The sequence below is a fragment of the Drosophila miranda genome, chromosome XL (assembly GCF_003369915.1).
Source record: "Drosophila miranda strain MSH22 chromosome XL, D.miranda_PacBio2.1, whole genome shotgun sequence".
NCBI classification, from domain to species: Eukaryota; Metazoa; Arthropoda; class Insecta; order Diptera; family Drosophilidae; genus Drosophila; species Drosophila miranda.
Window position 1 is genome coordinate 20774322 of NC_046673.1, and position 26567 is coordinate 20800888.

General features: G+C 51.0%; 6 protein-coding genes and 1 long non-coding RNA gene across 7 annotated transcripts; 1 reads left to right on the forward strand and 6 right to left on the reverse strand.

Moving 5' to 3' along the window:
- Positions 1–380: 380 nt before the first annotated feature.
- On the reverse strand, positions 381–5097 carry LOC108152566. The gene is made up of 4 exons (XM_033396067.1): positions 5038–5097; positions 4902–4948; positions 1546–2226; positions 381–1488 (listed from the first exon to the last, which is right to left on the reverse strand). The coding sequence occupies exons 1-4, from the start codon at positions 5095–5097 to the stop codon at positions 381–383; spliced, it is 1896 nt and encodes a 631-aa protein (XP_033251958.1).
- Positions 5098–5213: 116 nt separating this feature from the next.
- Positions 5214–6134, reverse strand: LOC108158207 (protein sisterless A). The gene has a single exon (XM_017290433.2). It carries the CDS (start codon positions 5970–5972, stop codon positions 5352–5354), a length of 621 nt encoding a protein of 206 aa, XP_017145922.1. The 5' UTR covers positions 5973–6134; the 3' UTR covers positions 5214–5351.
- Positions 6135–7703: 1569 nt separating this feature from the next.
- On the reverse strand, positions 7704–8394 carry LOC108158217. The gene is made up of 2 exons (XM_017290446.2): positions 8214–8394; positions 7704–8159 (listed from the first exon to the last, which is right to left on the reverse strand). Exons 1-2 carry the CDS (start codon positions 8243–8245, stop codon positions 7766–7768), a joined length of 426 nt encoding a protein of 141 aa, XP_017145935.1. The 5' UTR covers positions 8246–8394; the 3' UTR covers positions 7704–7765.
- Positions 8395–10541: 2147 nt separating this feature from the next.
- Positions 10542–11028, reverse strand: LOC108152494 (protein BUD31 homolog). Its single transcript, XM_033396075.1, is given in 3 exon segments — positions 10542–10700; positions 10703–10867; positions 10962–11028. Coding segments are annotated over 3 exon segments (369 nt in total). The 3' UTR covers positions 10542–10563.
- Positions 11029–11729: 701 nt separating this feature from the next.
- Positions 11730–12544, reverse strand: LOC117186030. The gene is made up of 2 exons (XR_004471202.1): positions 12107–12544; positions 11730–12028 (listed from the first exon to the last, which is right to left on the reverse strand). It is a non-coding gene; the product is annotated as an uncharacterized LOC117186030 (long non-coding RNA).
- Positions 11758–26537, forward strand: LOC108158165 (CAD protein). The gene is made up of 7 exons (XM_017290389.2): positions 11758–12018; positions 14346–18354; positions 18443–18547; positions 23599–23738; positions 23813–25691; positions 25753–26136; positions 26197–26537. The coding sequence occupies exons 2-7, from the start codon at positions 14353–14355 to the stop codon at positions 26404–26406; spliced, it is 6720 nt and encodes a 2239-aa protein (XP_017145878.1). The 5' UTR covers positions 11758–12018; positions 14346–14352; the 3' UTR covers positions 26407–26537.
- LOC108158176 lies at positions 19250–22852 on the reverse strand. Its single transcript, XM_017290397.2, has 2 exons — positions 22210–22852; positions 19250–22149 (listed from the first exon to the last, which is right to left on the reverse strand). The coding sequence occupies exons 1-2, from the start codon at positions 22788–22790 to the stop codon at positions 19572–19574; spliced, it is 3159 nt and encodes a 1052-aa protein (XP_017145886.1). The 5' UTR covers positions 22791–22852; the 3' UTR covers positions 19250–19571.
- Positions 26538–26567: the final 30 nt, after the last annotated feature.

A 26567-nucleotide genomic window follows, 5' to 3' on the forward strand; every position in this document is an offset into this window, starting at 1 on the left:
TTGGAAAATGAAATTTGCAAACGTTGCAGGGAAACCTTCCAAAATGAATTGTTCGCCGAAGTTCGGTCAACAATTTTCGCGCTATTCAGTGGTTGAAAAGGAGATGACGCTGCACGTTTTCCAAATGCTGTTTATTCTCAAGGGAATAACTCCAGAGGCCTTTGGGAGTGCTCCATCAAGGCTATTCATAAAACTGAAATAAGTATTCCGAAATGGTCTACTATCAAGTGGTTTCTATTGCCGCAGGATGGAATACCTCAGTTGCTAAAGACTTTCCTGATCAAAGAAAATATGGCCGTCCCTTTTACACATGGAATTTGTTGATTTGGCTGGAGTAAAAGCCAATAAAGGCACCCAACCCAAAACATGTCGTGGCTGCTTCACTTGCCCACAGGTGGAGAGGCGACCCCCTGGAAGACTCTGCGCCAGAGGTGCTCCAGCAGGAAGCCGAGAAGGGCAAGCAGGTTGCCACCGAGGACGACATAGAAGGCCAACTGGAGGTCACCGATGGTGAGGACGCGCGCGAGGTCGGCCTCAGCGTTGGCCTCTAGGGTGCGGGCGCGCATCTGGATGTCGACGCGGGACTTCTCGTCCGCGATCCACTTAACGATGAGGCCGGCGTTGAGGAGGCGCAGAAGGAGGGCATTGATGGCGTCCTCCCAGGGCGAGTCGCGCGGCATCACATAGGAGATGGTGTAGTACTTGGGGCACTCCGGCACCACCCAGATACGGCGCAGCAGCATGAAGTGGGAGGACTCCAGCATGAGGGAGGTATAGCGAGAGACACCGGCCTTGCCCCCGTTCCGGGCCACATCGTCAATGACGTCCGCATGCAGGTCGCGGTTCCAGGTTAGCTTCTTGTTGAGGCTGGCAAAGAGCGGCGAAGTCTCGCTGAAGAAAAGATCATCCGCCATGGAGCTGTACTTGTAGATCACCTTCAGACCACTGTCGTCCAGCTCCTGCATGGTGTTGATGTCCTTGTAGTACAGCGGATGGATGTACACCGTGGCCAGGCTCGACTCGAATATGGCCCCGAAGATCACGCTAACCAGGCACAGCGATCCAATGAATATCCGCTCCGCATAGCTCGCGGGCAGCCTCGCCAGATTCACGCGCACCCACACCACCCACGTGTCCACCATTATGCCCAGCGCCTGCTTGTACAGCTGCCGATCCCGCAGCTTGACAATCCCCAGGCGCAGGTTGATCAGGCGCAGCAGAAGCCAGATCAAGCCACAGCCAAAGGCGGACAGGATGAAGCCCAGCCAGATGTCGTAGCCGACCGCAAAGATGGGCAGTATGGACTGGGGTATGCGATGCGCCTTGGGCACGTAGATGCACAGCTCATCGTCGTAGACGGCCACCGTGAAGTCCATGTACTGCTGCACCAGGTAGTCCTTCACGAAGAATCCCGTCAGGCAGATGTCCAAGCCATCCTGGATGATCGAACCGATGGCTCCGTTGTAGCTGCCATTTGCACTGCGTTCGCTGCAGAAGAGAATCATTCGATGGGACATTCGATTGCAACACAGATTTATGACCTACCCAAAGTAGTTCTTATCTGGCTGCTGCAGCAGCAGGGTAAAGTTGAGTTTCTCCTGCAGTATCTGCGCCACGGAGAAGTCGACGCCTGTGACACTGACCAGTAAACCCGTATTCGGGTCCACCTCCGGCCGGGTGTAGACGGACTTGAACATTTGCACGCGTAGCGGATAGCCGCCCATGTCGTGGAAGAGGTACTTGGACAGCGGCTCATGGCCCGTGTAGGGGACCAGGCGACCAAAGGCCTGTCCACTGCGCCGGAAGGGATCGTATATCCAGATCCCTTCCAGCGAGAGGATGTACCGGTTGTAGATCTTGTGGCGCGTCCACAGCTGTCGACAGCTCTCCTCCAGCTGGCCCTGCTCCCGCACCGTGAGTCCCTCACTCTGATCGGCCAGTACGTAGAGAAAGACCCCGGCCCGCTGGCTGGGGCCGGCTGCACCCCGGTTCGAGATGAGGTCCGCCAGAGTCATGACCAGAGCCAGATTCTCCCGACCAAAGCGATCGTCCAGCCACTGGTCCTGATCCGCCTCGTAGCCCAGAACGATCAAGGGCACCTGGGAGCGATGCAGCAGCCACTGGACATAGACATTGGCGGCATCCCCGTGCTGATGACCCAGGCGCAGCCACAGCTGCACCCGAGGCAGGTCCCTCGTGGGCACCGCCATTAAATCATCCAATTGGCTCAGCTCCACTCCGATGGAAGCGCTTCCCGCGGAGAGCAGCGGCAGCAGCAGTAGAAGCAGTAGGAGCAGCAAGATTGGGACTGCCATTCGTCTTGGCTTTGATATCACAAATGACTCAGGAAGTCCTCCGTTCCTCCTGTTAATGTCCTGTGCCGTGCCTGCTCCTTGTTTTGACACCTGCAATTTTGTTTGTTTGCTTGCGCGTAATTAGAGACTCGTTGTGTCAGCTCTATCGCAGGTCCCGTCGCAGCTCCTGAGCAAACATCGCAGGGCGACACCCACCACACAGGGGGCTTATGTCTGTTTTCCTGCCTGTGGGCGGCTACCACTCCCCCATAACTTCTGCTGCTTTTGTTGTCCCTTTTCCCAGGTTCGCATTCAGTTTTGACCATTCATTGCTAAATCAACTTGTTTGAACGCGGAAATCCCAGCAAAAAGGCCAACGAAAACGGAAAGTGCTCGACTCGCATTCGTTTTCCCCCAGCCCCTCCCCAGCGCCACAACCCGCCCTGCGGCTGTAGATTGTCTTGTCCAGCGGAATTGTTAGATCAGAGGACATACAAGTTCTTTTATTGTATTGTATGACTGTCGGGTCAAGCAGCATAAATATCATAAATGATAGCCAGTGGTGCAGCCTAAAGTAAATCCATACTATTTTATTGCTCGCTATTTGCACTGTCCACTGTATGAATCATTGTTACGGCATAGATATGTACATATGTACATATGCTTACGCACGGCAGCGGCCGTTCGTTTCGTTAAGCCATTCTTTGCTCTCTATCTCCATAGCTCGTGCTCGGCTCAGCCGCAGCCACGATTTGCTCTAGCTCTCTCTTTAGTTAGTTCGCGCGCTTCGCTCGAGCTGATCTTCGTAGCCATCGGATCACATTGCTCTTCATCGGTCGTGCTTACACATGCGCACACAATATTCATATGTACATATGCATGCACATACGCATACGTCGCTCTTCATATAACAATAAATCGGGCCTATTAAAGAGAAAAAGCTCATTCACTATTCCCATTTGTATGCTTAGTAGTAACTACTGTAACTACTAGACGCTATGGCGGGTCCAACATTTTTTGTCTTTGTTTTCGCTAGAAAAAAAAAGTCACCTTCGCCTCTTTCCCTATATTCACATGCATATCTACATATGTCTGTATGTATGTATGTACGAGAATGTACAAGGAAATCTGTGAGTGGTCACGTCTGCCACTACTGCCCGCTGACAAGAGTAACAAAAACAGCCATCAATAAAGTTCTACTCTCACCAACGCCCGCTCGATCCGCGCTGTGCGTGCCCGTGTACCTGGTGTGTCTGGTCTGTGAGTAGTTTTGAAAATGAAAAATAAATTGGAAAATTGAAAAAGCAATTCATCGCATTAGGAACGTGCAGTGAATGGCAGGACTCGCTGGTGTGCCTCCTCCTGTGCTCCCCTTCACGGACAATGGCAAGTTTTTATCACTCCACGGCAGGTGCGTTGCCGAGACAATGGAAACTGATGCGCCACTCCATTTGCTCTTTCTCCTTCTTCATCTTGAGGTCTACCCGGTCCGCCATTTGTCTCATTTGCTACCAGACTAGAGATGGGCATTTGGCATGTGGCTGTATGTGACTCATGTGATAAGTGCATACGGAGGCCTGCCTGTTTTGCCCCCCCCGCTTTATTTTCATCATTCCAGCTGTCATATTCCACCAATCCGGTGGTCTTTTCTTCATGGGTATTGCTCTTAAAGTCTCAGAGATCGACAGACGACAGAATATGGATGGTTCGTAAATGTTTTTCGTGCGTGTGCGTTCCGTGGCAGTCCGTCCCTGGCCGCGCCCATCGCCATCTTGGACCGAACTGCATTCAACACAAAACGAGCTGAGCTCAATGGGCGTGGCCAGCTTTTATGGTCCGGCGATAAAATCAAATTGAAGTTTTTCCGGCTTTCCTCAAAGACAGAGACAGACAGGAGAGCGAGTGAGAGAGAGTGAGGAGTGAAAACGGTTGGCTCATTTATTATTATGAGGCGGCCGTTGTGTGGAACCGGAGGCATCCAGAAGGGAATGAAACCATTTGTAACCTGGCACGTGAAAATCAGCTCGAACCAGGCATCCCGTAGCAAAGTTCGATTGGCCATTGTGGCAAAACGCATTCTATGGGTTCATTCAGCCCTCTTTCGATTTGCCTTTAATCCGACCCCCCACCGACAAAACTTTCTGTCCGTACCTTTGTCGGCTGGTTGGAGATAACCCGTTTGCCCCCAACTTCTTGCCTGTTAAATATATGTATGTGAATTAACAAAAGCGCCAACGCTATTCTGCAAGGGAATGCATTTTAAATTTCCAGCGGATGCAGCACAGTTTTGCGATAAGCTAGTGGCTCTTTATTTCCCACCAATATCCTTGGCTTGAAGCCCCATCACCAAATGGCAGAACCGAGCAGCAGCCACAGTCCCATTCACAATCCACAGCCACTCCGCCCTCCCAAAGCCATTACTTCCATTGCATTTACTTCTTTTGGCAACGCAAATTGCTCGCAAGCGAAAAACATAAAGAAAATAAGAAACCAGAGTGCAATCATGTCGGATCAAATGAACTGAACTTAACCAAGCCGAATGGCATGGCAATGGGATTACCTTCAGCTGGAATTCACAAAAAAAAAAACCCCAAGGGTTGCCGAAGCGTTAAATGCAAAGTGAAAATATCCATAATGAACTCAAAATTGTTTGTCTGTCGAATTCGTATGGAGAATGGCGAACACGAGCAAGTATCTCTAAAAATATAAAGGTATTTTTAAAGGTAGATATTCATTTGTACACTGTATCCAATATCCAAGACACTGGACGTCCCAAATCGTCAAGCCCTTCCGGACACTTCATCGATTCATCGATAACTTTCGATTACTCCACCTTCCCGATGTGGGAAGAATGGCACTCCAAATGCTGTATTCCTCGAAAGGATTCTACGCCAAGGGAGGATGAAAGACACCATAATATTTCGCTGAACATGTTTATTTACAATATTTTGAATTGTTTTTAAATACCAATAATAATACGCTTAATATCGAAAAATCAACAAGAAAAAAAATGTGTCTAAGAACTAAGACTAAGAGAATAATCATTCATTCAATCAATCACTGGTCCATGGCCGCTGTCATGCACCGATCCACGCCGAAGTTCCTGCGCATGCGTTCCAGGGCTCCCAGATTGAAGCCCCGCGCCAGCAGCTCCGCCTCCGCCTGGGCAATCACCTCCCGCATGTGGTCCAGCACTCCGGCGCTCTCCGTCAGCTGGCTGCTGACGAACTTGTGACGGAAGCGCAGCTTGGCCTTCTTGATCTTGTTGTTGTAGCGCGACTTGCGGCAGGACTCGGCCCTCTGCCGCTGGGTGTCGTGGCGACTGCTGGCCATTGGAGCGGCTGCGGATGTGGCTCTGGGCGAGGGTGTTGGCACTGGTACTGTTCTGGATGCCTCTGTCGGGGATGGTGCGCCGGACGCTGTCGTCTCCGGCCTAGGTTGGGCCCGTCGCTCCACCACAATGGGGTTCGCGAGCAGCATCTGGTCCACATATCTTTGCTCCTCGTCGGCGTAGTGCGTCTTCAGGTGCTGCAGCTCCAGAGCCACCAGCTCGTCAATGTGCTCGGGTTGCTGCGTTGCCGGTCTGCTCTGCGGATGAAGGCCAGGGGCGCTGACTATGAGGGGCCCTGGACTGATCTGGGCGTAGAATTTATGCAGATAGAGATGGCTCTGTTCCATGGCGTGTTCGGGTGTGATGTGTGCTCTCCTCGAAGTGTGCAAGGCTTGTGCTGCCCCTCGTCCCTTCACGCCTCGCTTTTATAGAAAACAGGTAGCTCGAAATCGGCATTGGGTGGCACTGGGCCACCGCTGCAGGTCTGTTCATGAATGATCGCCACCCAACCGACAACTGCAACTTTTATGATCTTGTTTGCCTTCGCGTACCCCTTCCCTACCTGTCCAGGGATTGGTCCCTCACCGAAGATGTAAACAAAGGGATTAGCGTCCGAAGCTGCAAATATCCTTAAGGAACTGCAGACAGGTATCCATTTTATATGTGTACCACATTGTCAAACGATGTCCAGAACATGGATACAAAGTATTTATGTTATATCCGTTTAGGGAAGGCGACCCAGTAGGTACAATCTGTACCTATTCTACAAAATAATAAAGAAATTATGTCGGAATTTAATTTGCAGATGACACGCATTCAAATACAAAATATGGTTCTGTGGCAACTAATAAATGTTAATATATGCATTTTTTAGAGCTATGGAATCGCAATGGAAAAGCTGCAAGTAAGTTATGTCTGGCACTGTATATACAGAGATAAGTGTCCGACACTCGATAGATATACATATTGGAATGGTGGTATAAATGTGCCTAACGGATACACGCGCATGATAAGGTCCAAGGTCAACACATGCAGAAACACCCACAGTGTAGGGATAATCTACCGATGAGCGATAAGAGCCAATCAGTCGTCGATAAGGCTACCTGGAATTGGCAACCTCTGGCCCCTCGGGTACATATTTGGGTAGGTAGCCATAATTCAGTGAGAAATTAGCGGACATGTTGCGGCTTGTTGCGGGGCCCAGATAATCCTCTGGCACAGATCACCGCCCGTTGTATAATTAAATTAACAGCCCTCGACGAATCCCAAAAAAAAATGAGGTGCGCCAGCCCGGGTAAAAGGGGATCGGGGTTAAACCCGTGCCCGAGCAGGCCAGCACTCACATAAATCTAGGCTATGGAAATCCTTCTGGATACCAATTTATGATTGAAAGATTTAAAGTCAACGATCAGCGCGAAACCTGGGCTTTGTAGAAGAGACTGTAGACTGCATACACATAGACTCCCGATTATATGGGGAAGCCTGTAACAGACGAGTAATATCTGTAGATATTTTATATTAACAAAAAAAAAAATATCTTTGCTAAAAGAATAAAGGTAAGAGAAGATACTTTTATTGATCTGAATGTTTTCTCCTTTAAAAAACATGCCCCATAGGGTAGCAAGCAAAAATATGCAATGTCTAACAAGAGCCATTACTATTAATATTATGGGAAAGCTGCAGAAGGTGGTGAAGTACAAAAAACGTAGCACAGATTTGGGAGGTTGTATTCGTACGAGTATATTGAGTACATCGTCTGGATCATGATCTTCTGGAATGATCATCTGTATTTACATACGAGTATATGTTCGGCTATCCCTTATTCCTCATAATTGTAATTATCTCAATTCGAATGTAAATAGAGTGCTAGCGTTTTTGATAAGAAATGTTGTGGATTTTACGCTCTTTGTTGCTTATTTCTACATATTTCCATCTTCCTACGATCTATCATATCTACCCAGCAGTTTAAATCCTTCACTCCATCCATTTAATTGGTAATCCATCCATGCGTACATATGTTTTACTCTAAAGAACAGCCCTGCCTGCTTCAATCCCACAAATAAAATTGTCAACAAAGTTTACATTTTCATGTTTTATATTGTTTGATTATATTGTCTAATGGAATTTAGTTTGAAAATCACTACATTGTATTACATTTCGATTTCAAGAAATCCTTTTTGCCGTCCGTCTCGGTATCGATGGTGTTGGAAGGTATAGGATTGCGCCGGCTTGGAGATCGGCTTCTGGTTGGAGCCGGGCACCGGTTTTGGCTATCGCGTCGGCTCACAGGTCGGCCTCTGGCTGGACTACTGCCGCCAGATGAAGGGGTCAGGGACTTGACAATATAGTGTTCGCCTTGAAGCTGGAGATACCCCAGCCTTTGTCCCGCCTCCAGCGTGGCCATAGTTTCGCGACGGTCCTTATTTGACAAAGGCCACCCCTTGAGCTTCTCCATCTTGTCCAAGATCGCCTCATAGCACAAGGGTGTTCCCGATTCCGCCAACAGTTGGGCCATCAACTCAACATTCTGAATGCTGCAAGAGAGTGGGAGAGTCGCTGCCATAAGCCCGGAACCACAGATTACTCACTTGGATATGTTGTCTTTGGTGTACGAATTCATATGTCAGTCTAAAGTATCAGAAAATTGCACAAAGCTCAAAAATATATGCGATGAAAGCTTAGAAAAAATCAGCAGCACTCTTAAAACAGATATGTTTACTGTTCCACTCGTAGTTCCTTACTGAAATAAATGGGTAATCTGGAAACCTATATGCCTCGGATATACAACACAGCCTCCTATGACGGGGGGAACTTAATGCTCGCAAAAGGCAGTAGCAAAGCGGCATACAGCCTCCTTAGCTTCCCGTTTTCAATGGACGTCTCGCTTCCAAACTCAAGGGTGCACTCGAGATATCCAAGGAATTCTGAAAATATGCCTTAGATCTACTAAGAAAGCGCTGAAAGATGGATCAGCAGTTTCCCCTGCTACTCCGTCTCCCTCTGCCACCGATTGCCCCACAAATGGCCTATTTGTTCATCCTTCATCTATGTAGCTGTCCCTCCGTGTATGGTTCCATCATGTCTTTAACACTTAGTTCTCTGTTTCTAATCCTGATTTCTGTATTACTTTCTTTTCTGTTTACTTTTTAGTACCTGTTCCTGCCTGTTCCATATGGAGTCTTAAAATATAAGATCAATGATAAATTTGGGTGGCGAGCAAGTAATATAGTGGCTTTCACCATCTAAGACCCTCTCTTGTGGGTTCTTTATCCCCTATCCAACAGCTGTCCAGCTCCAACACAGATGATATTAGCGAATTTCAAGTGTCACACCATGCCAAACATGGTAAGGATTGTTCTCTTTAAAAAACATTGTATGATAGAAAGGAAACTACTTATAAACATTTCGTACGAGATGCGGCTGAAAAATATGCGACATGTTTATAGCCTCTATATAAAGCCTCCATCAACGTGGTCCGCGAAATAATTTTTTGTTTTCGAGCTGCCACTATTTCTAAATATTTGTAAATTTCTTCCCGCAATTAAGAGCCCACACGTGCACTAATTGAAAACGCTAATCTAACGCCAGTGGATAATTCGACATTTCAGTTTCCCAATCCAGGGGGTATCATTTTCCCAGTAACACGTCGCGTCCATAAACTCCCATAGACATACTCGTTCAAGCATTCTCTATTCTCGATAAGCAGCATAGCCAGGGCTGTCTGCTTTAACCCATATATTACGTATATAATTTTGTGATACAGAAACCAGGTAATTATAAATGTTATTCCACATCTCTTGAAACCACAAAGAATGGTAAAAACTATGTGCTCTTCAGAATTTAGGAGATATAAGGATCTAAGGTACCAAGACACCAAAGAAATCAAGTTCTTGTTGTCTTCCAGAGACACATAGCAGATAAGGGAGAATTTTTACACCTAGTAGGACCAGTAAAAGATTCTCTATCCCTATCCCTATATCAAGAAACTGATTAGTGGGTATCTCTTGGTCGAGACGCGTCGAAATATTGTAGCCATCTCTCTTGTTTTAAATCTCTACTCTAATCGGGGTTGGGGCAGGCTGTCAGCGACAGACGGACCCATACCCAGACCCACACCCCGTGCTGGAAAATAATATTCCATTTGAATAATAAAACTGTCGCCCAATATGTGTTTTTCGAGAGATACGATTCTATTTCGGAAAGCGAAAATGAGAAAATATGCAGACAAGTATAATTAAAAAACGATTTATAATCATTTTCGCACAAATCCCAGTGGACCCCCAAACGCCTAACACCATCCCAACCCAACAGCCCGAGCACCCATCGACCCATGCGACGTCCCATGTCCATGTCTATGTCCAACACCAACGAGCACTTGAGGCCTGAGAATTTCCAAACTCGAAAAGAATGAAATAAAATGGAAGGAGGGAATGAGAGCCAGAGCCAGAGCCAGAGCCATAAATACGGCCATAAAAGCAACGTGCTCATCGTGGAGACGGAACTGCCACCGCCACCGCCACTGCCACTTCCACTTCCACCGGGGACATCCCCAACGACATTGAGTTTGAATTATGTCAACGCAGTAATAAATTGTTCAAGGCATTAAATTAAAATCTATGTACATGCAATTTCTGTGGGCGAGGCTGGGGGAGTGTGGCCAGCAGATAGGTGACCCCAATTTGGGATTTGCGTTGGATAATTTACAGCAGCGAAGGAGGCAGGCAAATCTCGGTTTAGTTTTAGATTCTCATCCTTTACAAAATCGTCAAAATTTACGTTTCGCTCTCTCTCTCTCTCGCTCTTTGAGTGGGCGGTGTCCCTGTCCATCTGTGGGTATATTGGCCATCGGATCAGCCCTCATGTCTAAAATCATTTTTTTTTACAGCCTACGCAAATCCTGCCACAACATTCGCTTAAAATACAATTTTACACTAAACTCTACAGGTGGTAGGGCTGATGGCATTTGCCAAGCAGCCGCGGGCCCTCCTCGAGGTAAGATTTGGGCACCCGACATATACAGTTGGTGGCAAAGTTGGTGACGCGCCTCTGTGAGCAGCGCAGGCAGCACTTCTTCACTTGGCGATCAGATTGCTGTCGGCGATCTTCTCCCGCAGGCAGTACTCGTTAAGCTCCCAATTAATGGCCTCACGGCGATAGAACAGGTCGTAGATGTAGCGCGTCTTCTGGTTGTGGATCTTGAATACGGGGCCATAGGTTCCACGCGGTTCCGTTTCGGCTATAAATAAACATCAATGTTTCGCATTTTTCATAACTCCCTCCCTTTATCTCTCTTCATAGAACTGCGCAGCCGGCGAATCGTACGTTGGCTTACTTACCCTCTCGCATTTTTTGCCCCAGCTCCTCCAGTGTGGTCTCTATTAGCTCCCAGCCTGGTGGGCCCATTGAACTTCGCAGCATAATCTGCTTCGTATATCTTCATAGTTTAACGGATTAACTACAAACGGACAAGAGCTGTTCAAATTTGGGCTGCAAAGCCATCGATGGCTGAGATATATCGATAGTTTCTTTTTTCGTAAGGAAAAAGTACTATTTCGAAGTTTATAAAATATGAAAATACAATATGCAAGCTGGACTTCTCCGGCATACGCATAGATAGTAAACGCAATAACGCATATATAGCAGACCGCCATTAAATTCAAAACGATAATTTACGAGCTTTTGTCAGATATCGATTCGATAATTTACATTTTGCATGAAGCTTACATGGTATATTGCACATACTGACTAAGTATCGGGGTTTAAATGTAGAGTCGCGACTCATAACGTTTCCTTCCCGCTCGTTGCTTATACAAAGTGAAAAGGACTCCGCCAATCCATAGTATATCCATAGTATCATTGGCCTCTGCGTCCATGTTCGTGTTTTGGGTTTGATTTGATTTGAAACTCACCCAGCGCGGCTTAAGTATTTTGAGAACGCGTTAATAATTTTCTGCCCACTCGCTCGGCAGCTCGAGTGGACCTCAACGACAAGAAAATTGATTCACTAATCGGATCAAATTATATGAGCATGGCTAAATGTTCTACATAGCTGAGAATATTCCACGGAAGATCGAAAACGAGGAATATGTAAAATAGAACTTGAATTCGTCAGTATATTTACGGTATATTTTTTAAATGAGACGGTATGTTTCGGTATATTTCTGAAGGTCTTATCGATGTCTTATCGATAAGTCCGCGTTGATTGAAGTTGAGTTTGGTTGATTGAATTGCGCCATATAGGTTTGCAAAGCGCTATAAATACATCTTTAATTGGACATCGAGTGCGACAGAACACACAACAAAGCTCTGGCACACACGTGTACACGTGCTCTCCATCTACAACTAGAACTGCAGGCTGCATCTAAAGCTTCTCTGAACGAAAGTGTCGTCTGTGTGAGTGCACCTAAATAGATAAGAAAAAAACCGCAAAAATTTTAAAAACTATTCAATTCGTGAAAACTGTTTTGCAAGTTATACGTACCTACAATACGACTTGATTTAGAACTTTGTGTACTTTGTTGGGGTACAAACCGGTTTCAAGTCCAACCTCTCACACGTGCGCTAACGCACAACCAGTGCCACATTGTGGTAAACTGTGGCGTATCAGTTGATAAACAAACTCAAAATAATACAACACATTTTTTTTTGGATTTATAAGAATATTATTAATAATTATATATACTATTTGATCCATATTTAAACAATTGAATATGTTCATTTGTGCTCAACAGTGCCTGCATGTCGTGGCAGGGGTTGTAAGCTGTCTCAGTTCTCCGTTTTTGATAAGCGAAGAGAAGCGCTGTTCCAGACGGGAGCAACATGTTGTGCCAGACATCGAAAAACATAGAAGTGCGACAGAGACAGACAAAAGTTCGTGAGAGCGTTTCTTGTGTGTGTGTGTGTGAGAAGAGAACCGCAAGTTTGCTTTTATCGTATACGGGTTTAACGCTATCCCGTACTCGTCCAGTAGAAGGGAGTATTAGACGAAAGAAAGCTTTTATACATATGGATATGTGTGTGTACCTTGTACTCGTTTGGTTCGAGGATATATTGTAATCCTGTGTAAAGTAGGCTGAAGCAAGGGTGTCCGAGCCCATTAAATGGATACATATAATAAATACATACATATATATGGATCTGAATTAATAGTTAAAGCTTGTAAAATGTAATATCATGGCTAATTGCCATATCCGAAGCTACAGTGGGTAACTTTAATATTGGGTTGTTTTTTTTTTCAACTTCAAACGCGAATAAAATGCATTAAACTACAAAAAATTTTAATGAGGGAATAAAGCTTGAAGTTTTACCTTTTCAGAGAGGTATATATAATAATGATTTTATTTTAAATGAAGATAGAAAATATAATAAAACAAAAAAAAGCTCAAAATTTGCGTTACTTTAATATTCGGCATTTTTGGGAAATCGCATTATAAAACCCTGTGGCAACTCCAAATGGCACAAAAAATGGGTATCCCCGAAAAACAAACACTTGACTTACATTCATGATCAGCAAGCACACCGCTATATCGAATTGTTCCACCTAAAATTAAAATGGGCCGTAAAGGGATTAATTCATCCTTGGAGCAGCGAAAACTTGTGCTCCAGTTGCATTTAGAGGGCAAGACCTACAAAGAAACTGCCCAAATTCTGAAAATGAAGCTGAATACGATCGGTGACATCGTCCGCAGGTTCAAAAATGAAGGAAGAATCGCATCAATTAAGCAAACCGGACAACCGAACAAGTTGACTAAGCGCGAAGAAGCCGATATCATAAAGAAAGTGAAGAAAAATCCACGACTAAGTGCACCGGAATTAAAAGCTGAATTATTTGTCGACCACGGAAAGACCGTTTCAGCCCAAACTATCCGACGCACCATTAAAAAACAAGGGTACAACGGCCGAGTTGCAAGAAAAAAGCCTTTACTCTGTGAGCGCAACCGGAAAAAAAGGAAAACGTTTGCCCTGGAGTACTCCAAAAAGGACCAAAACTGGTGGAATGATGTTATATTCTTAGACGAGAGCAAGTTTAACATTTTTGGCAGTGATGGCAAGACCATGGTTTGGCGAAAACCCAATACGGAGCTGCATAAGGAACACCTAAGACCAACAGTGAAACACGGCGGTGGGAGCGTTATGATTTGGGGCTGCAGGAGTAGAGAAGGAGAAGGAGTAGAGAATCTGGTTTTTATTGAAGGGATAATGAACCAGGAACAATATCTAAAAATTTTCAGAGAAAATTTAAAGCAGTCGGCGCAGAAAATGGGCATTTCCGAAACATTCAAGTTATATCAGGACAATGACCCGAAACATAAGGCCCATAAGATAAGGTCCTGGCTGCTTTACAACTGCCCAAAGGTCATAGATACGCCACCCCAATCACCTGATCTAAGCCCCTGATCTTAGTTGTATAAGGTAATGCCGAATATTAATGTAACGCATATTTTGAGGCTTTTTTTGTTTAATTATATTTTCTATCTTCATTTAAAATAAAATCATTATTATATATACCTCTCTGAAAAGGTAAAACTTCAAGCTTTATTCCCTTATTAAAATTTTTTTATTTTTTTTTAGTTTAATGCATTTTATTCGCGTTTGAAGTTGAAAAAAAAAAATGCCGAATATTAAAGTTACCCACTGTAATCTTTATAGGCAGAATAGGTACACAAATAAAATAATTTGCTTAGCATCTCTCTCACACTCTCTGTATCTTCTGTGGACAGGATAAAGATGCGACAAGTGGACTGTTACCTGGTGCTGGAGGATGGCACCGTCATGCCGGGGCTGTCGTTCGGACATGTGGCCAAGGATAGTCCGGTGGGAGGCGAGGTTGTCTTCCAAACAGGCATGGTCGGCTACACCGAGGCGCTGACAGACCGCTCGTACAGTGGACAGATTCTGGTGCTGACCTACCCCCTGATTGGTAACTATGGAGTGCCCTGCGCGGAGGAGGACGAGCACGGCCTGCCCAAGCACTTTGAGTGGCTCAAGGGAGCCGTGCAGGCCACCGCCCTTGTGGTGGGCGAAGTGGCCGAGTGCGCCTGGCACTGGCGTAGCTCCAAGACGCTGCCCAAGTGGTTGGCTGAGCACAAGGTGCCTGGCATCAGTGGCGTGGACACACGCGCCCTTACCAAAAAGCTGCGGGAGCAGGGCAGCCTTTTGGGTCGCATCGTGTACAAGGTCCCCAAGGAGGGGCCAAACAAACTAATCTTTGAGGATCCCAACACCCGTAATCTAGCCAAGGAGTGCAGCGTACGGAAGAAGATGGTCTTCGGGGATACCACCAGTGGCAAGGGCCCACGCATCGCCATCATAGACTGCGGCCTGAAGCTCAATCAGTTGCGCTGCCTGCTGCAGCGTGGCGCCTCTGTGCAGCTGCTGCCATGGAGCGCTGACCTGAAGGACGAGGACTACGATGCCCTCTTCCTGTCCAACGGACCCGGCAATCCGGAGAGCTGCGACGCGATTGTTGAGGAGGTGCGGCGCGTCATCCGGGCTGGCACCAAGCCCATCTTCGGCATCTGTCTGGGCCACCAGCTGCTGGCCAAGGCCATTGGCTGCTCCACCTACAAGATGAAGTACGGCAACCGTGGCCACAACCTTCCCTGCCTCCACCGCGCCACTGGCCGCTGCCTGATGACCTCACAGAACCACGGCTACGCAGTGGATCTGAAGGATCTACCCGGCGACTGGGAGGAGCTCTTTGTGAATGCCAATGACGGCACCAACGAAGGCATTGTCCACCGCTCCAAGCCCTACTTCTCAGTGCAGTTTCATCCGGAGCATCATGCAGGCCCCTGCGACACCGAATTCCTGTTCGATGTCTTTATGGAATCCATCCGTACTCCCCAGCTGAGTGTGCCAGAACTCATAAATCGACGACTGCGTCCCGCCAAGCTGCTGCCCGTCCAGCCTAAGCCGCGCAAGGTGCTCATCCTGGGCTCTGGTGGCCTCTCCATTGGCCAGGCGGGCGAATTCGATTACTCCGGCTCGCAGGCCATCAAGGCGATGCGAGAGTCTGGCATCCAGACGGTGCTCATCAATCCGAATATCGCCACCGTGCAGACCTCAAAGGGAATGGCGGACAAATGCTATTTCCTGCCCCTGACCCCCCACTACGTGGAGGAGGTGATCAAGTCGGAGCGCCCCAACGGAGTGCTGCTCACCTTTGGCGGCCAGACGGCCCTCAATTGCGGCGTGGAACTGGACCGGGCCGGAGTCTTTGAGAAGTACAATGTCCGCATTCTGGGCACGCCCATCCAGTCGATCATCGAAACGGAGGATCGTAAGCTTTTCGCCCAGCGCGTCAACGATATTGGGGAGCAGGTGGCGCCATCGGAGGCCGTCTATTCGGTGGCCGAGGCTCTGGAGGCGGCCGGCCGTCTCGGCTATCCGGTGATGGCCAGGGCCGCCTTCTCGCTGGGCGGCCTGGGCTCTGGCTTTGCCAACAACGAACAGGAGCTGGAGAACCTCGCCGAGCAGGCGCTGGCCCACTCTAGCCAGCTGATTGTGGACAAATCGCTCAAGGGCTGGAAGGAGGTCGAGTACGAAGTGGTGCGCGATGCCTTCGACAACTGCATCACCGTCTGCAACATGGAGAACTTCGATCCGCTTGGCATCCACACGGGCGAGAGCATTGTGGTGGCCCCCTCGCAGACGCTTTCGGACCGGGAGTATCAAATGCTCCGCAACACCGCCCTGAAGGTCATCCGGCATCTGGGCGTTGTGGGGGAGTGCAACATCCAGTATGCGCTCTGCCCCCACTCGGAGCAGTTCTACATCATCGAAGTGAATGCGCGGCTGTCGCGCAGCTCGGCGCTGGCCAGCAAGGCCACCGGCTATCCCCTGGCCTATGTGGCCGCCAAGCTGGCTTTGGGCCTGCCCCTGCCCGAGATCAAAAACTCGGTGACGGGGAATACGACGGCCTGCTTTGAGCCCTCACTCGACTACTGTGTGGTGAAGATACCGCGCTGGGATCTGGCCAAATTCACGCGCGTCAGCAAGCACATCGGGAGCTCCATGAAGAGCGTCGGCGAGGTGATGTCCATCGGACGAAGCTTCGAGGAGGCCTTCCAGAAGGCCCTACGCATGGTCGACAGCGATGTGCTGGGCTTCGATGCGGACGTTGTGGTCGTGGACGAGCAGAAGCTGGCGGATCAGCTCTCAGAGCCGACGGATCGACGGCCCTTTTTCTTGGCCGCCGCCCTGACCATGGGCATGGATATCCAGAAGCTGCATCAGCTCACCAACATCGATCAGTGGTTCCTGCACAAGCTTGAGCGGATCGTCTTTTTCAACCACCGTCTCACCCTCTTCAATGCCTCCGGCAGCCAGATGGGTCCCGATCTGCTGCTCAAAGCCAAGCGTCTGGGCTTCTCCGACAAGCAGATAGCCAAGGCCACCAAAAGCACGGAGCTGGTGGTGCGTCAGCAGCGTCACGAGCTGGGAATCCGTCCGTTTGTCAAACAGATCGACACGGTGGCAGGGGAGTGGCCGGCGAGCACCAATTATCTGTATACGACCTATCACGGCACCGAGCACGACGTGGAGTTCCCCGGGGGCCACATCATTGTGGTGGGGTCGGGCGTGTACCGCATTGGCTCCTCGGTGGAGTTTGACTGGTGCGCCGTGGGCTGCCTGCGGGAGCTGCGGAAGCTGCAGAAGCCAACGATCATGATCAACTACAACCCGGAGACGGTCTCCACCGACTACGACATGTGCGATCGGCTGTACTTTGAGGAGATCAGCTTTGAGGTGGTCATGGACATCTACGAACTGGAGTCCTCCGAGGGCATCATCCTCTCGATGGGGGGCCAGCTGCCCAATAACATTGCCATGGATCTCCACCGGCAGCAGGCCAAGGTTTTGGGCACTTCCCCGGACTCGATCGACTGTGCCGAGAATCGTTTCAAGTTCTCGCGCATGCTGGACAGGAAGGGCATCCTCCAGCCGCGCTGGAAGGAGTTGACCAACCTCAAGTCGGCCATCGAGTTCTGCGAGGAGGTGGGCTACCCCTGCCTGGTCAGACCCTCGTATGTGCTGTCCGGGGCGGCCATGAATGTGGCCTACTCCAACCAGGACCTGGAGACGTATCTGAACGCCGCCTCGGAGGTTAGTCGCGAGCATCCGGTGGTCATTTCCAAGTTTCTCACCGAGGCCAAGGAAATCGACGTTGATGCTGTGGCCGCCGACGGCCAGATCCTTTGCATGGCCGTCTCTGAGCATGTGGAGAATGCGGGCGTCCATTCGGGCGATGCCACGCTGGTCACCCCGCCGCAGGATCTCAACGCCGAGACGCTGGAGGCCATCAAGCGGATCACATGCGCCTTGGCCAGCCTCCTGGACGTTACCGGACCCTTCAACATGCAACTGATTGCCAAGAACAACGAACTCAAGGTCATTGAATGCAACGTGCGCGTCTCGCGCTCCTTCCCCTTCGTCTCGAAGACCCTCGATCACGACTTTGTGGCAACCGCCACCAGAGCCATTGTCGGCATGGACGTGGAGCCCATCGATGTGCTCCATGGGGTCGGCAAGGTCGGAGTGAAGGTGCCACAGTTTAGTTTCTCCCGCCTCGCGGGTGCCGATGTCCAGCTGGGCGTCGAGATGGCCTCCACCGGAGAGGTGGCCGGCTTCGGCGACAACCGCTACGAAGCCTACCTTAAGGCCATGATGTCCACCGGCTTTCAGATACCCAAGAATGCCGTACTCCTCTCCATCGGTAGCTTCAAGGTGAGCGTTCGGTTCCATGCTTTCTATTTTTAAGGACTTTCCCTTTTATAATTCGTATTCGTTTCGTTTCCTTCTCCTTTTTGGGCAGCACAAAATGGAACTGCTTCCTTCCATACGGGATCTGGCCAAAATGGGCTACAAACTGTACGCCTCCATGGGCACCGGCGATTTCTATGCAGAACATGGCGTTGATGTAAGTGCAAAAACGATTTATAAAACCAACTTGTCAGGATTCCTTTCACGAGGGGAATAATTGCCTTTTGCTGGGGAAGTACTGAGGATTCAGACCATGCTTCCAAAGAGTCCCTGAGAATAGTAAACAAAACCAATTACATGCCGTGTGCATGAGGCAGCAGATCGATGCTGGAATCGAGACTCGCGATAAGCTAAAAAACCAAAAACAAATTACTTCTCGTGTGCATGAATCGCCACAGTGAGGACCGACTCACGTGCACAAGCGAATGCTAAGCTTGGCTCCCAAGAAAAGAAAACGAAAACAAATTGCATGTCGTGTGTATTAAGAGCCATATTGCTGCTTGACTCAAGACAAGGAAAAAACGACATACATTGCGTGTGCATGACGCAATAGATTGATGCTCTGCACGAGTTTCGCTGTGATCATGGATTTTCGACTTAAAACAGTCTTTATCTTAGTCTTTTATCGAAAGATCTTTTCTTTTCTTTACTGTATGGGAAAAAAGATTCCGAATTGCTTATGGAAAACACTTTCAAAGAGCCTTTGGTTAGATTCAGGGCCAAAGCACCAAGGAACTCTGGAAGAACAACTATAGTAGCTCTGATACGCAATAGTTATATCCTAGGAGGAAGGCTGATAAATCGATTCATGCCATTAGTTGGAGTTTCCTTTTTTTTTCAAGTTTGTAGACGCGAAAGATCTGAATTTCGTTGTATTTTATTTTATTGTAAATATTTACATAGATATCTGTACATCTTCAGACATGGAAGATAGTATTAAGTAGTGCTTTAATCGGCCTATTGGAATAACTTTGATATTATACCTTAAGTCAAAGTGAAACAGAAACCCTCTCATAATCACTTGAGCTCTCTTAAGTATTCCAAATGGATTTAGTAGCACAAGGTACGGGTTCTTCCAGAGGAGTACTCGATGGGCCTTATCTTTGAGTGGGGGACTTACAAATACAGATATGGATATCAACGAATATACGAGTATATATTGCTTAGGATTGGGGTTGGATTCAGTTGAAGGCTTCTTTGATCTTCTGCGTGTTCCGCTTGAGGATGTCGCGAAGCTCTTCGCGCGTCGCCTCCGATGGTGCCAGGGTCTGGATGACCTGCTCCGTCTTACTGCTCAGGGTCTGTAGTCTGTCCGGGTCCACGTTGAGGCGCTGCAGCAGAGTGTTGAGCGAAAGAATGCTCTCCATTGTTTGGGCTGGGTCTTCCTTAATCTCTTGCACCTCGCCCTCTGGTTTGGGCTGTGTGTTTCCCTTCAGGATGCCCGGTGGTGTGTTGTGTGGCAGGGGCAGGACCTGCCTGGACATGGGATCGGGTGAGTGGATCTGCACTACGTGCTCCATGAATTTAATGGACTTGCGACGCTGCTGGGGAGTCAACGGAGAAGGATGGGGCGACGGCGCTGGCGATGGCGAACATCTGATTGATCCGGAGAAGCTGCGTCGTGGTAGGGCCGGCGGAGCCTCTGCACCGGCCACACACATCCGCTCAATGCGCCCAGACGCCTGCTGCAGCTCCTCCACATAGTGTTGGGCATTCTGGGAGCATCCGAGCTTCTGGTACAGTCGGCACAACCTCTGGGCCTGCTCCAAAAAGAGCTCCGCATGCAGCCGATTGCCAAACTGTGTGGCCTTGGCCAGCATGGCCAGCATATGGTCGATCAGCAGCTCCAGCAGATTGGTGCGCCGCAGTATCTCCAGGCCGTTGTTCAGCTGCGGCCCGTCGTGGGACTGCGACTGGGGAGTGTCCTGAAGGCTGCGCGAGCTCGCTAGCAGCAACTGCATGGACATATCCATCGATGAGTCCTGGGAAGGACGCCGCTGCTCGGTCAACTGTTGCAGCTGCTGGCTGGAGGCTCGCAGCATTTGGGTCTTGCGCCGCAGCTTGCCCCGTGAGCGCTCCTGGTGCTGCGGCATGCCGAGGAGTCCCCGGGCATCGGTGACCTCCTCTCGCTGCTTTTCCTGCTGCTGCTGCTGCTGTTCATCCTGCTGCTGTTGCTGCTGGTGCACCTGCTGCAGGATGGAGTTGGCCGAGCGGGAGAACTTGCCCCAGCTGTGCAGCTGCAGGTAGTCCTGGCAGAAGAAGTTGTCCAGCAGCCGCTTGTAATCCATCTTGGGATAGAAGTCGGGGGCATGCTCGATGTTGCGCAACGCTTGCACGAGATGGAGGAGCGGCTGTTCGGCAATCCCGGCCATGATGGAGCGCAGCTCCATGAGTGCGTCCTCCGGGACATGCTCGAACAGGTTGCGCCGCTCGATGAAGTAGTCGCTGAGGTGCTTCCGGGCCAGGCACTCGTCGAAGGAGCGGACAAAGCGCAGCAGCCGCTCCCCGAGAAACTCCTCGGGCCAGTCGTTGCTGTGCCGCTCGCACTGCCAGAAGAGATGCGCTCGCAGCTGCTCCACCAGGGAGCCCATGGCCTGGCACTTGTCGCTCACAAAGGTACGCACGAGCACCTTCATCAGGAGGAACACCTTCAGCTGCATGGCCGTCAGCTGGCGCTCGAGGAACTGTTCCGCCTGGGGGAAGACGATGCGCCACTCGAGCTCCCGGAAGGGATTCCGAGAATGCTTCGGCGCATACCCCACTGGGACCACATGGAAGCCAAAGGAGCGAATGCGGTTCCTCATCTGCTCCGTGGGCCACTGGAACTTCTCGTCGGTGTGCAGATTGGTAAGACGCGGGCGCGCCCTCAGATTGAACTCGAAGGCACAGTCGGGCCAGGCGTTGGGCACATGGATGGCCGGCACCAGCTCCTCCCTGTCCGTGTACACGCTGCATCCCCTATAGCTGCCACTCGCCAGCAGCGAGGGGGGGATCTGCAGCTCTCGGGAGAGCTGCTGCCGCAGAAGATCCCCAAAGTACTTCATGAACTGATCGGAGCTGAGGTAACTCTGCTGGAGCAGGGCCTGACGGCGTTGCTGCTCCACACGGCACTGCCGTAGCACCTGGACGGTCTCGTAGGCGGAACGTGGACCCTCCTCTGGAGCCTCTTCTTTGGCAGCCTCCTCCCCATCGCTGTTGCCGGACAACTCCTCCTCGTCGTCGTCGTCGTCGTCTTCGTCGTCTGATTGCTCCAGCCAGGCGGGCAGGCAGCTGGCCAGCCGGCATACGCATCCCTCCGGCAGGACGTTCCTCTCCAGCGGAGTGGCGCTGCCCATTCTCAGCTCCTCCATGGACCGGAGAGTGTTGAGGCGTGCCAGATAGACGTGGTCGTAGTCACCCTCCCGCCAGCTGCCCGAACTGTAGCCGGATGTCGATCCTCCACCGTCCGTGTAGATGCCATCGCCCTCCCCCTCATCGCCGCTGCTGGCGGGCATGGCCCCAATCGGAACGAGTGGGTGTGCCGGATCGTGGGCCTGCTCCCTGAGCTTCAGCCGCACATAGCCCATCCAGCGGGACTGCTCCATCAGCTGAACGTACTCGGATCGGCAGGGCGTGGATGTGTAGTAGTCGGACTCCAGCAACACCTTGCAGAGGGTGGCAATCGAGTCGTAGTTGGCATCGTTGGGCCGTGATATGTCCACGTTCTCGAACACCACATACGTCAGGGGCTTCTGCAGGGGCTGGGAGTGCTTCGCAGCTCTAAAAAAGAACAGCGAGAGATCAGGAGAGGTCTGGAGAGGAGGGAGGAGTGCCACCTACATGGGCTTAAAGTGCAGATGCTTGGACACGGTCACATCTATGGCGCTGGCCTGCAGAAGGCTGTGCTCGGTGAGGGACTGGCCACAGGCACGCCTCTGAGCCTGCAGCTCCTCGTCCATGGCCCCCATCTCGGCATCAAAGTGCGCGAAGAACTGCAGGCCCAGGAGCAGTTGGTTGAGCAGGAACGTGGGCAGCTCCTTGTCCAGCTGTTGCAGTGTCTTTTGCTCGATTGTGCGCTGCAGCTCCTCCCGCTGGTGCTCCAAGGTGCGGGCATACAACGCACTTACACACTCGGTGGCACTGCTCCCATTACTGCCGCCCAGCAGACGCAGCTGCAGGGCCAGATCCTGGCTCGGTTTGCCGCTAATACGGCGGCGTCGTATTGATCCTGATGAACCACCGCTCGATCCTCGCTTTTGCTGTCGCCTGCGGGCATTGCGCTTCTGGAGCTTCTGCAGCTGACGCATCCGCTTTTCCTCCTGTTGGCGTCGCCGCTGGACGCGCGGTGGGGCAATGCCCGCCTGCAGTGGACTCGGCGTGGATCCTTCGTATTCCGATGGCCTCGAGCAGGAGCACCCCATGGCTGACTTTTGCTTCTTTACTGACGGACGGCTCCGTGTGTGTCTCTGATCGGGTTCGATTGTCTTGTCGCCAGCACTCTTCTCCCTGATAAGGTCGTGCCAATCAACACCAATCAACAATCAAACAATCGCAATCATCAGCCATCAGCGGAGATAAGTGCTGACTCTGACTACACTTCCGGCTGGGGGAGGGGCGGGGGGTTCCAAACGAAATCACCATTTACCCACGAGTATTTTCACTCTACTGTGGGACCAAACATACCGCCTTTCACCACTCCATCGATCATGAATGTATGAACATTCAGGCAGGCTCTGTTTTTCCCCATTTTTGTTAACTTGGGACTACCTTTAAACTAGGATTTGTACTAAAAAGTTAAGCCATTGGGCTATTGGGTAATATGAGGATACATTATATGTATGTATAAATCCATTTCCAGAGACACTAAGGACTATAATTTGTATTGAATAAATCATGAATAACTCTTGGAAACCTTTTATGAAATGGATATTTGTATTCTTATAGTTAATAGGATATATAATAATAATATAATCGTGGTCAGCCTTCTCCCTTTCACCGTTGTGCGTGTGTCTGGACCCACTGTGCCATAGATACGGGGGCGGGGGGCTATTAAATGTATTTTCTGGAATCTCTAGGTCTATGGGTACAACATCCCATACAAATTGATATCTGTGTGTGGCCTGGGCAAACAATTGATTGCATTTGAAGTTGAAGATTGCCACTGACGTTCACTTGGCCTTGGGAATGCCCTCTCACTATGTAATGCTCTCCTTTCTCTGCTCTCTACAGGTGGAATCCGTTCAGTGGACATTCGATAAGACAACGCCGGACGACATCAATGGGGAGCTGCGTCATTTGGCCGAGTTCCTGGCCAATAAACAGTTCGATCTGGTCATCAATTTGCCAATGAGTGGCGGAGGTGTCAGAAGGTGAGTCCAGAAATGCTGCCCCCCCCCCCCCCTAGCACAGATGGCTTATGGATCCACTTGTCCTTGCCTTTTAGGGTGTCCTCCTTCATGACGCATGGCTATCGCACCCGTCGTCTGGCCGTGGACTACTCCATACCATTGGTGACGGATGTCAAGTGCACCAAACTGCTGGTGGAATCGATGCGCCTGATGGGTGGCCAGCCGGCGATGAAGACGCACACGGACTGCATGACCTCGCGGCGGATTGTCAAGCTGCCGGGCTTCATCGATGTCCATGTGCATCTGCGGGAGCCGGGTGCCACGCACAAAGAGGACTTTTCCAGCGGCACAGCCGCTGCCTTGGCTGGCGGGGTCACCCTGGTCTGTGCCATGCCCAACACGAATCCCTCGATCGTCGACAAGGAGACGTTTGCCCAGTTCCAGGAGCTGGCCCGCCTCGGTGCGCGCTGTGACTATGCCCTATATTTGGGCGCCTCCGATGCGAACTGGGCCCAGGCCCACGAATTGGCCTCGCAGGCGTGTGGCCTGAAGATGTACCTCAACGACACGTACGGCACACTGAGGCTCAGCGATATGACGGCCTGGCAGCGGCACCTCTCACACTGGCCCAAACGGGCCCCGATCGTTTGCCACGCGGAGAAGCAGAGCATGGCGGCTGTGGTGCTGCTGGCACATCTGCTGGATCGCCATGTGCACATTTGCCATGTGGCCAGGAAGGAGGAGATCCAGCTGATTCGTGCGGCCAAGGAGAAGGGCATAAAGGTAACGTGCGAGGTGTGCCCGCACCACTTGTTCCTTAGCACCAAAGATGTGGATCGTCTGGGCTCCGGCATGTCCGAGGTGCGTCCGCTCCTCTGCTCACCCGAAGACCAGGAGGCGCTGTGGGAGCACATGGAGTACATCGATGTGTTCGCCACCGACCACGCACCGCACACGCTCGAGGAGAAGCAATCGGAGCGTCCACCGCCCGGCTTTCCCGGCCTGGAGACCATCCTGCCGCTCCTCCTGCAGGCCGTCCACGAGGGCCGGCTCACCATGGAGGATATCAAACGCAAGCTGCACCGCAATCCGCGCAACATCTTCAACCTGCCCGAGCAGCCGCACACCTATGTGGAGGTCGATCTGGACGAGGAGTGGACCATCTCCGGCAGCGAGCTGAAGACCAAGGCCGGCTGGACGCCCTTCGAGGGGACCAAGGTCACGGGTCGTGTCCATCGCGTGGTCCTGCGCGGCGAGGTGGCCTTCATCGACGGCCAGGTGCTCGTGCAGCCCGGCTTCGGGCAGAATGTCCGCAACAAAGCGGGCGCCCAGCAGCTGCTCTCCGAGGCCACCCAAGAGCTGCCCAGCGATAGGGACGCCAACGACACCTTTGCCCGCCTCCTGACTGTGGAGGGTGCCGCGAAGGTCCACTTTGTGGACGAGGCCAGCAATTCAAACAGCTTCCTGCGGCCGATCTCCCCGTTGCCGCGCCACCGCCTGGACTCGTCCAGCAACACCACCCTGAGGGACTACCTGCAGCGGACCGCCATGTCTGGGTCAGGATCGGGATCGGGATCGGGGTCGGGGGCGGCCAACCAGTACTCTCAGCCCAGTCCCAACCCGGTGGCCCATTCACTGGTGGGCAAGCACATCCTGGCCGTGGACATGTTCAGCAAGGACCACCTAAACGACATCTTCAATCTGGCGCAGCTGCTCAAGTCGCGTGTGACCAAGGACCGGCCGTTGGACGATCTGCTGCGCGGCAAGATCATGGCCAGCGTCTTCTACGAGGTGAGCACACGGACGCAGTGCAGCTTTGCCGCCGCCATGCTCCGACTGGGCGGACGGGTGATCAGCATGGATCAGCTGACATCGTCGGTGAAGAAGGGCGAGTCCCTGGAGGACAGCATCAAAGTGATGGCCAGCTATGCGGATGTCATGGTGCTGCGCCATCCCCTACCCGGAGCTGTGGCTGTAAGTATGCAATGGATTGACGCCCTTTCCATTCGTTAATCTCTCATTTATTGGCTTTCAGCGTGCCGCCTTGTACTCCCGCAAGCCGGTGATCAATGCTGGCGACGGCGTCGGGGAGCATCCCACCCAGGCACTGCTGGACATATTCACCATTCGGGAGGAGATCGGCACCGTAAACGGGCTCACCATCACCATGTGTGGAGATCTGAAAAATGGGCGCACCGTCCACTCGCTGGCACGTCTCCTCACCCTCTACAATGTGACGCTGCAGTATGTGGCGCCCGAGACTCTCCAGATGCCGGACGAAATCACCAAGTTTGTTAATGAGCGGGGCGTCAACCAGGTGTTCTGCAACGGCCTCGAGACGGTGCTGGCCGACACCGATGTGCTCTACATGACGCGTATACAGCGCGAGCGCTTCGACAGCGACAGCGAGTATCAGAAGGTAAGCCCCCCAGGATAATCCAGATGCTGCCAGCTACTGATATATGCTTGGTTCTTGCAGTGCAACGGTCGCTTCATTGTCACGCCCAAGCTGATGACTCTGGCCAAGAAGCGTATGATTGTGCTGCACCCGCTGCCCCGTCTGGACGAGATCAGTCGCGACTTTGACTCGGATCCGCGCGCTGCCTACTTCCGGCAGGCCGAGTACGGTATGTACATCCGCATGGCTCTGCTGGCCATGGTCGTCGGATGCCGCAGCACGGCTCTCTAAAGGAGCTCCCGTGGAGCAGATATTTTTTACAATATTTTTCTATAAAATTATGCCCCTGCATTCAGATACACATATATAGTGTGTGTTAGTGATTAAAGACATCCTTCAGTTGGTTACAACACAAAAATTACCTGACAACTCGGTCGCTCCTATGGCACCTG